The following is a 10000-nucleotide window of genomic DNA, read 5'->3' on the forward strand; positions in this document are numbered from 1 at the left end:
ATACAGTATCTCCATGGACGACCAGGACATGAAGACATGGATACAATATCTCTATGGGCGACCAGGACAATGAAGACATGGATACAGTATCTCCATGGACGACCAGGAGAAGGAAGACGTGGATACAGTATCTCCATGGACGACCAGGACATGAAGACATGGATACAGTATCTCCATGGACGACCAGGACATGAAGACATGGATACAGTATCTCCATGGACGACCAGGACATGAAGACACTGGATACAGTATCTCCATGGACGACCAGGGCATGAAGACATGGATACAGTATCTCCATGGAGGACCAGGACATGAAGACATGGATACAGTATCTCCATGGACGACCAGGACATGAAGACATGGATACAGTATCTCCATGGACGACCAGGACATGAAGACACTGGATACAGTATCTCCATGGACGACCAGGGCATGAAGACATGGATACAGTATCTCCATGGAGGACCAGGACATGAAGACATGGATACAGTATCTCCATGGACGACCAGGACATGAAGACATGGATACAGTATCTCCATGGACGACCAGGACATGAAGACATGGATACAGTATCTCCATGGACGACCAGGACATGAAGACATGGATACAATATCTCTATGGGCGACCAGGACAATGAAGACATGGATACAGTATCTCCATGGACGACCAGGAGAAGGAAGACGTGGATACAGTATCTCCATGGACGACCAGGACATGAAGACATGGATACAGTATCTCCATGGACGACCAGGACATGAAGACATGGATACAGTATCTCCATGGACGACCAGGACATGAAGACACTGGATACAGTATCTCCATGGACGACCAGGGCATGAAGACATGGATACAGTATCTCCATGGAGGACCAGGACATGAAGACATGGATACAGTATCTCCATGGACGACCAGGACATGAAGACATGGATACAGTATCTCCATGGACAACCAGGAGAAGGAAGACATGGATACAGTATCTCCATGGACGACCAGGAGTATAGACACATGGATACAGTATCTCCATGGACGACCAGGAGAAGGAAGACATGGATACAGTATCTCCATGGACGACCAGGACTATGAAGGTATGGATACAGTCTGGACGACCAGGACTATGAAGGTATGGATACAGTCTGGACGACCAGGACTATGAAGGTATGGATACAGTCTGGGCGACCAGGACTATGAAGGTATGGATACAGTCTGGACGACCAGGACTATGAAGGTATGGATACAGTCTGGACGACCAGGACTATGAAGGTATGAAAACACATAGACAGGGATGTGAACTTCTGGCTCTCTCAGGCATGTCTTCTGGGTCCAGGTTTCAAATAAAGTCTGATTATATGAATGTGCACCTTTGTGTAAGTGAATGCCAACGAGAGAACAAGGTGAAGCTGATTCCTCTCAATAATGCCCATACTTGACACACGTCAGAGCAACAAAAAAATCCTTTAAGAAAGAAGTCAACCGTCTCCCTTCAGACTCGGATCGAGAGACGAAACGGCAGACTCACTCAAAGTACTCTGCTGCGGGGGTGGACTTGTGTGTGTCGTTGAGGGAGTTGTTGAAGGCCCAGAGGTCCGAGCAGTTGGGGCTGTTCCAGGTGTTGTTACAGTGGACCCAGGGCAGCTCTCCGGTGAAGGAAGAGAACAGGTAGAACAGGGCCCAGGCTATAATCACGTTGTAGTAGAAGCCCACGTACAGACTGATCAGGATCACTGTGAAACCAACACCTGGGGAGGAAAAGGTGAAAGGTGAAAGGTCACAGTTCAAGATCACAGTGGTTTAGAATACAGGCTCAGACTATAGCAGAGGTAGACAGAAAACACAAAACAGGGAAAAAAATATCACAATAAACAATTGACGTCAACTGGAAGTATCACAAAGGCCAAAGGTCACATCTGTTCCTGGACACCTCAAAATAAAACACACCTCCTATGAACCTCGACACTCTACATTCTTACATATTTTACATAAACACTTTTCAGAAGTAAACTAGAACTAGAACACACACGGATAACACAGAATTTTTTAAAAAAAGCGCTTTAACATGAAAACAACCACAAGCCAAACTTTCTAAAGGTTGGCCTCTGCGGTCTCCTCTCTCTTCTCTTTATTTATCCCCAGATCTGCCCTTTCCGTGCGTTTAGCACCATGTCCGCGCTCCACTGTTCACTTTCATCCTAACCTTCAAGACCAACGCGGGTCCATCTCTCTTGTTCTGATGGCGATAACGATGTCCTGGCTCTTTTCCAAACGGCTCTTTTAAATCTACAAGAAGTGATATTTGTCGAGGCGGATTTCATTAGCGTCACGAGTGATCATGTCGTCTTTTTGAAAACATTGATCGTTAGGAAAAAACAATCAGTCAAAACGATCAGATGTAAATTGCAGCGATTCCCTGTTGAGTGACAGCAGCTATTCTCTCTGTCTCAGCTTAAAGGGCTGGGTGCATGTGAGACCGCTGATTAAAACAACAACATCCAATACTCACACTCAGTCAGGGACCTTAAGATAGAGACAGATAGACCGATGGATGGATGGCTGAATGGCTGGGTGGCCGGGTGGGTGGCTGGCTGGGTCGGTGGGTGGCTGGCTGGGTGGCTGGCTGGGTGGGTGGCTGGCTGGGTGGCTGGCTGGCTGGCTGGGTGGGTGGGTGGGTGGCTGGGTGGCTGGCTGGCTGGCTGGCTGGGTGGGTGGCTGGGTGGCTGGGAGGCTGGCTGGCTGGCTGGCTGGCTGGCTGGCTGGCTGGCTGGCTGGCTGGCTGGCTGGCTGGGTGGCTGGGTGGGTGGGTGGCTGGGTGGGTGGGTGGGTGGGTGGGTGGCCGGGTGGCTGGCTGGCTGGGTCGGTGGCTGGCTGGCTGGGTGGCTGGCTGGCTGGCTGGCTGGCTGGGTGGCTGGCTGGGTGGGTGGGTGGGTGGCTGGGTGGCTGGGTGGCTGGCTGGCTGGCTGGCTGGGTGGCTGGGTGGGTGGGTGGGTGACTGGGTGGGTGGGTGGGTGACTGGGTGACTGGGTGGCTGGCTGGCTGGCTGGCTGGCTGGCTGGCTTGCTGGCTGGCTGGCTGGCTGGCTGGCTGGCTGGGTGGGTGGGTGGCTGGCTGGCTGGGTGGCTGGCTGGCTGGCTGGCTGCCTGGCTGGCTGGGTGGCTGGTTGTCTGGGTGGCTGGCTGGGTGGGTTGGTGGGTGGGTGGCTGGCTGGCTGGGTGGCTGGGTGTCTGGGTGGCTGGCTGGGTGGGTTGGTGGGTGGGTGGCTGGGTGGCTGGGTGGCTGGGTGGGTTGGTGGATGGATAGACGGAGAGACAGACGGTGGTAGAAGGGCAGTCAGACAGACTCAAACTCTTGACGTTATCATCTATGCATAGTCACTTTAATAACTCTACCAACATGTACATATTACCACAACTAACAGGTGCCACTGCACATTGACTCTGTACCGGTACCCCCTGTATATAGCCTCCACATTGACTCTGTACCAGTACACCCTGTATATAGCCTCCACATTGACTCTGAACCGGTACCCTCCCTGTATATAGCCTCCACATTGACTCTGTACCGGTACCCCCTGTATATAGTCTCCACATTGACTCTGTACCAGTACCCCCTGTATATAGCCTCCACATTGACTCTGAACCGGTACCCTCCCTGTATATAGCCTCCACATTGACTCTGTACCGGTACCCCCTGTATATAGTCTCCACATTGACTCTGTACCGTAATACCCTGTATATAGCCTCCACATTGACTCTGTACCGTCTGCAACACCACTGTTATGATGGAGGGGGGGGTCCAGAGCACCGTCTGCAACACCACTGTTATGATGAGGGGGGGGAGGGGGGGGGTCCGGGGGGGTCCAGAGCACCGTCTGCAGCACCGTGGTTATGATGGGGGGGTTGGGGGGAGTTAGAACGTGACAGAGAAGGTCACATTTCTTCTTTTGACACTCGTCATGTTAATTCGATGGTTTCCGCTCACCGGAGTGTTTATCGATGTGTCTGAAAGTACGGGAAGATTGGCCCCAAATGGGTTTATCACCGAAGACAGAGAGACTCTAAAAGCCAATTTTCAGTCTTCCATCTGACTGCCGTTGTTTGGGTATAAACAATGGTAGTTATCTTAACACACACAAGCGCACGTACACACACACACACACACACTCTCTCCTACCCTTGAATATAGGGCAGATCTTCCAGACACCAGCGGCCCCCTCTCTGTTGTACTGTCCCAGAGCCAGTTCCATGTAGAACAGAGGCATGCCTGCTATCACCATGAAGAACAGATAGGGCACCAGGAACGCTCCTAGAGGGGACAGAGAGACATAAGGCTACATTAAGGCTTCATAACACATACATAGCATATTCATAACAATATGTAATGCTATCACCATGAAGAACAGATAGGGCACCAGGAACGCTCCTAGAGGGGACAGAGAGACATAAGGCTACATTAAGCCTTCATAGCACATACATAGCATATTCATAACAATATGTAATGCTATCACCATGAAGAACAGATAGGGCACCAGGAACGCTCCTAGAGGGGACAGAGAGACATAAGGCTACATTAAGGCTTCATAACACATACATAATGCTATCACCATGAAGAACAGATAGGGCACTAGGAACGCTCCTAGAGGGGACAGAGAGACATAAGGCTACATTAAGGCTTCATAACACATACATAATGCTATCACCATGAAGAACAGATAGGGCACTAGGAACGCTCCTAGAGGGGACAGAGAGACATAAGGCTACATTAAGGCTTCATAACACATACATAGCCTATACATAATAATACATAATGCTATCACCATGAAGAACAGATAGGGCACCAGGAACGCTCCTAGAGGGGACAGAGAGACACAGGACAGAATGACATGACATAGAACATACATAATGCCTTCATAACACATTCATAGCCTATACATAGCGGCATCACCATGAAGAACAGGTTGGGCACCAGGAACGCTCCTACAGGGAATAGAGAGACACAGGACAGGATGACATGACATAGTACATACATAATGCCTTCATGACACATTCATAGCCTATACATAGCGGCATCACCATGAAGAACAGGTTGGGCACCAGGAACGCTCCTACAGGGAATAGAGAGACACAGGACAGGATGACATGACATAGCACATACATAATGCCTTCATGACACATTCATAGCCTATACATAGCGGCATCACCATGAATAACAGGTAGGGCACCGGGAACGCTCATATAGAGGACAGAGAGAGTACCTACATAATGGCTTTATAACACAGTCATAACCTATACATAAGCAATTCATAAGCACGTCTGCTACCTGCATGAAGAACTGGTAGGGCAACAGGAACGCTCCTATACGGCAACAGAGATATAAGGGCTTCATAACACAGGCATAGCCATACTTAGAGCATTCATAGTAACAGGTAGGGCAGCAGGAAGGCTGATTTTGACGTCAGAGAGACAGGACAGGATGACATGACATAGAACATACATAATGCCTTCATAACACATTCATAGCGATACTTAGAGCATTCATAGTAACAGGTAGGGCAGCAGGAAGGCTGATTTTGACGGCAGAGAGACAGGACAGGATGACATGACATAGAACATACATAATGCCTTCATAACACATTCATAGCGATACTTAGAGCATTCATAGTAACAGGTAGGGCAGCAGGAAGGCTGATTTTGACGTCAGAGAGACAGGACAGGATGACATGACATAGAACATACATAATGCCTTCATAACACATTCATAGCGATACTTAGAGCATTCATAGTAACAGGTAGGGCAGCAGGAAGGCTGATTTTGACGGCAGAGAGACAGGACAGGATGACATGACATAGAACATACATAATGCCTTCATAACACATTCATAGCGATACTTAGAGCATTCATAGTAACAGGTAGGGCAGCAGGAAGGCTGATTTTGACGGCAGAGAGACAGGACAGGATGAATGACATAGTCTTGCACAGCCGTCCTTTCCTGATCTAGTTGAGCCTGAGAGTCTGAGGCTAGACATGACAATACATGACAATAATGGAAGAGACATCTCATTTAAAGGGAACCTACAATAAGGGCTTCATTAAACATTCATTACCATGCATAGCACATTCATTACCATGCATAGCACATTCATAACCATACATAGCACATTCATAACCATGCATAGCACATTCATTACCATGCATAGCACATTCATAACCATGCATAGCACATTCATAACCATGCATAGCACATTCATAACCATGCATAGCACATTCATAACCATGCATAGCACATTCATAACCATGCATAGCACATTCATTACCATGCATAGCACATTCATAACCATGCATAGCACATTCATAACCATGCATAGCACATTCATAACCATGCATAGCACATTCATAACCATGCATAGCACATTCATAACCATGCATAGCACATTCACAACCATGCATAGCACATTCATAACCATGCATAGCACATTCATAACCATGCATAGCACATTCATTACCATGCATAGCACATTCATAACCATGCATAGCACATTCATAACCATGCATAGCACATTCATAACCATGCATAGCACATTCATAACCATGCATAGCACATTCACAACCATGCATAGCACATTCATAACCATGCATAGCACATTCATAACCATGCATAGCACATTCATTACCATGCGTGCTGAAATTGAATCGAACCGGAACATTCTGCAAAATAATTCAAATGGGAAGAACAAAATGCCATAAGGTTATTTCACCAACTGAGTTTACGTTCTAACCGTAGAAGGTGTAACTAATTGTTGTAGATAATCAGCAGTTTGATCAGCCGAGGAGATCTCTTTTATCTTTAAAGGGTAAGGCCTCACACTCGCCCCATCATCCCTCCCGCCTGCTCAAACACACATAGATAAGGATTCATCTCTCTCTCTCTCTCTCTCTCTTCAATTTGCTCTCTTCCTTCCTTCCTTCCTTCCTTCCTTCCTTCCTTCCTTCCTTTCTCTCTCTCTCTCTCTCTCTCTCTCTCTCTCTCTCTCTCTCTCTCTCTCTCTCTGTCTCTCTGTCTCTCCCTCTCTCTCTCTCTCTCTCTGTCTCTCTCTCTCTCTCTCTCTCTCTCTCTCTCTCTCTCTCTCTCTCTCTCTCTCTCTCTCTCTCTCTCTCTCTCTCTCTCGCTCTCTCTCTCTCTCTCTCTCTCTCTCTCTCTCTCTCTCTCTCTCTCTCTCTCTCTGTCTCTCTGTCTCTCCCCTCTCTCTCTCTCTCTCTCTCTCTCTCTCTCTCTCCCAATCCATTTGTTTCTCTCTCTCTCTCTTCTCTCCTCTCTCTCTCTCTCAATTCAATTCAAGGGCCTTTATTGACATGGGAAACATGTTTACGTTGCCATAGTAAGTGAAATGGATAAACAAAAGTGAAATAAACAATAAATAGTGAACAGTAAATGTTATGCTCACACACTTCCAAAAGAATAAAGACATTTCAAATGTCATATTATATATATATACAGTGTTGTAACGAAGTACAAATGGTTAAAGGACACAAGGGAAAATAAATAAGCATAAATATGGGTTGTATTTACAATGGTGTTTGTTCTTCACTGGTTGACCTTTTCTCGTGGCAACAGGTCACAAATCTTGCTGCTGTGATGGCACACTGTGGAATTTCACCCAGTAGATATGGGAGTTTATCAAAATTGGATTTGTTTTCAAATTCTTTGTGGATCTGTGTAATCTGAGGGAAATATGTCTCTCTAATATGGTCATACATTGGGCAGGAGGTTAGGAAGTGCAGCTCAGTTTTCACCTCATTTTGTGGGCAGTGAGCACATAGCCTGTCTTCTCTTGAGAGCCATGTCTGCCTACGGCGGCCGTTCTCAATAGCAAGGCTATGCTCACTAAGTCTGTACATAGTCAAAGCTTTCCTTAAGTTTGGGGCAGTCACAGTGGTCAGGTATTCTGTCGCTGTGTACTCTCTGTGTAGGGCCAAATAGCATTCTAGTTTGCTCTGTTTTTTTGTTAATTCTTTCCAATGTGTCAAGTAATTATCTTTTTGTTTTCTCATGATTTGGTTGGGTCTATTTGTGTTGCTGTCCTGGGGCTCTGTAGGGTGTGTTTGTGTTTGTAAACAGAGCCCCAGGACCAGCTTGCTTAGGGGACTCTTCTCCAGGCTCATCTCTCTGTAGGTGATGGCTTTGTTATGGAAGGTTTGGGAATCGCTTCCTTTTAGGTGGTTGTAGATTTCGAAATTTAGCGGGTATAATTAGCGGACCCCAGACCTCACAACCATAAAGGGAAATGGATTCTACAACTGATTCAAGTATTTTTAGCCAAATCCTAATTGGTATGTTGAATTTTATGTTCCTTTTGATGGCATAGAATGCCCTTCTTGCCTTGTCTCTCAGATCGTTCACAGCTTTGTGGAAGTTACCTGTGGCGCTGATGTTTAGGCCAAGGTATGTATAGTTTTTTGTCTGCTCTAGGGCAACAGTGTCGTGATGGAATTTGTATTTGTGGTCCTGGTGACTGGACCTTTTTTGGAACACCATTATTTTTGTCTTACTGAGATTTACTGTCAGGGTCCATGTCTGACAGAATCTGTGCAGAATATATCCCTCTCCATCTCTCTTTCTCCCTCCCTCCCTCCTTCTCGCCTCCTCTGTTCTTATAGCAGAGATAGGGGAACCTCCACACACTCCCTCCCTCCTTCTCACCCCCTCCGTTCTTATAGCAGAGATAGGGGAACCTCCACTCCCTCCCTCCTTCTCACCTCCTCCGTTCTTATAGCAGAGATAGGGGAACCTCCACACACTCACTCCCTCCCTCCCTCCTTCTCACCTCCTCCGTTCTTATAGCAGAGATAGGGGAACCTCCACACGTTGGCCAGGTCCACAGCGAACCCTATCACAGACAGGAGAAAGTCGATCTTCTTCCCCCAGGTCTCCCTCTCTTCTCCGGGGACAGGGGTGTGTCCGTGACTGGGGCCCAGAGCAAGGCCGTGGCCGTGGGGGTGCCCAGCTGGGCTGACCAACGTGGAGGTGGTGAACTGGACGCCGTTGTGCTCCTTCACCAGAATCAGCTCCACCTAATATATCAGAACATATGTCATGTAGCTATTTCACTGTCATCTATAACCACTCCACCTAATATATCAGAATCTATGTCATGTCACTGTCATCTACAGCCACTCCACCTAATATATCAGAATCTGTCATGTCACTGTAATCTACAACCACTGCACTTAATATATCAGAATCTGTCATGTAGCTATGTCACTGTCATCTACAACCACTCCACCTAATATATCAGAATATACAGTATGTCATGTAGCTATGTCACTGTAATCTACAACCACTCCACCTAATATATCAGAATCTATGTCATGTAGCTATGTCACTGTCATCTACAACCACTCCACCTAATATATCAGAATCTATGTCATGTAGCTATGTCACTGTCATCTACAACCACTCCACCTAATATATCAGAATCTATGTCATGTAGCTATGTCACTGTCATCTACAACCACTCCACCTAATATATCAGAACACATATGTCATGTAGCTATGTCACTGTTATCTACAACCACTCCACCTAATATATCAGAATCTATGTCATGTAGCTATGTCACTGTCATCTACAACCACTCCACCTAATATATCAGAATCTATGTCATGTAGCTATGTCACTGTCATCTATAACCACTCCACCTAATATATCACAATATATGTAATGTCACTGCCATCTATAACCACTCCACCTAATATATCAGAACACATATGTCATGTAGCTATGTCACTGTTATCTACAACCACTCCACCTAATATATCAGACTCTATGTCAAGTAGCTATGTCACTGTTACCTACAACCACTCCACCTAATATATCAGAACACATATGTCATGTAGCTATGTCACTGTTACCTACAACCACTCCACCTAATATATCAGAACACATATGTCATGTAGCTATGTCACTGTTATCTACAACCACTCCACCTAATATATCAGAATCTATGTCAAGTA

General features: G+C 46.6%; 1 protein-coding gene across 1 annotated transcript in view; it reads right to left on the reverse strand.

Annotated features, from left to right (window-relative positions):
* The window catches only part of LOC139395848 (sodium-dependent dopamine transporter-like), a 38009-nt gene that overhangs the window by 27131 nt on the left and 878 nt on the right, over positions 1-10000 (reverse strand). Inside the window, exons 2-4 of the mRNA XM_071143156.1 lie at positions 8814-9060; positions 4165-4296; positions 1517-1736 (exon numbers count right to left, since the gene is read on the reverse strand). Of these exons, the coding sequence (XP_070999257.1) occupies positions 1517-1736; positions 4165-4296; positions 8814-9060 (599 nt within the window). The remainder of the gene's footprint in view (positions 1-1516; positions 1737-4164; positions 4297-8813; positions 9061-10000) is intronic.

The sequence above is a fragment of the Oncorhynchus clarkii genome, unplaced genomic scaffold (genome assembly GCF_045791955.1).
Source record: "Oncorhynchus clarkii lewisi isolate Uvic-CL-2024 unplaced genomic scaffold, UVic_Ocla_1.0 unplaced_contig_10506_pilon_pilon, whole genome shotgun sequence".
Taxonomy (NCBI): Eukaryota; Metazoa; Chordata; class Actinopteri; order Salmoniformes; family Salmonidae; genus Oncorhynchus; species Oncorhynchus clarkii.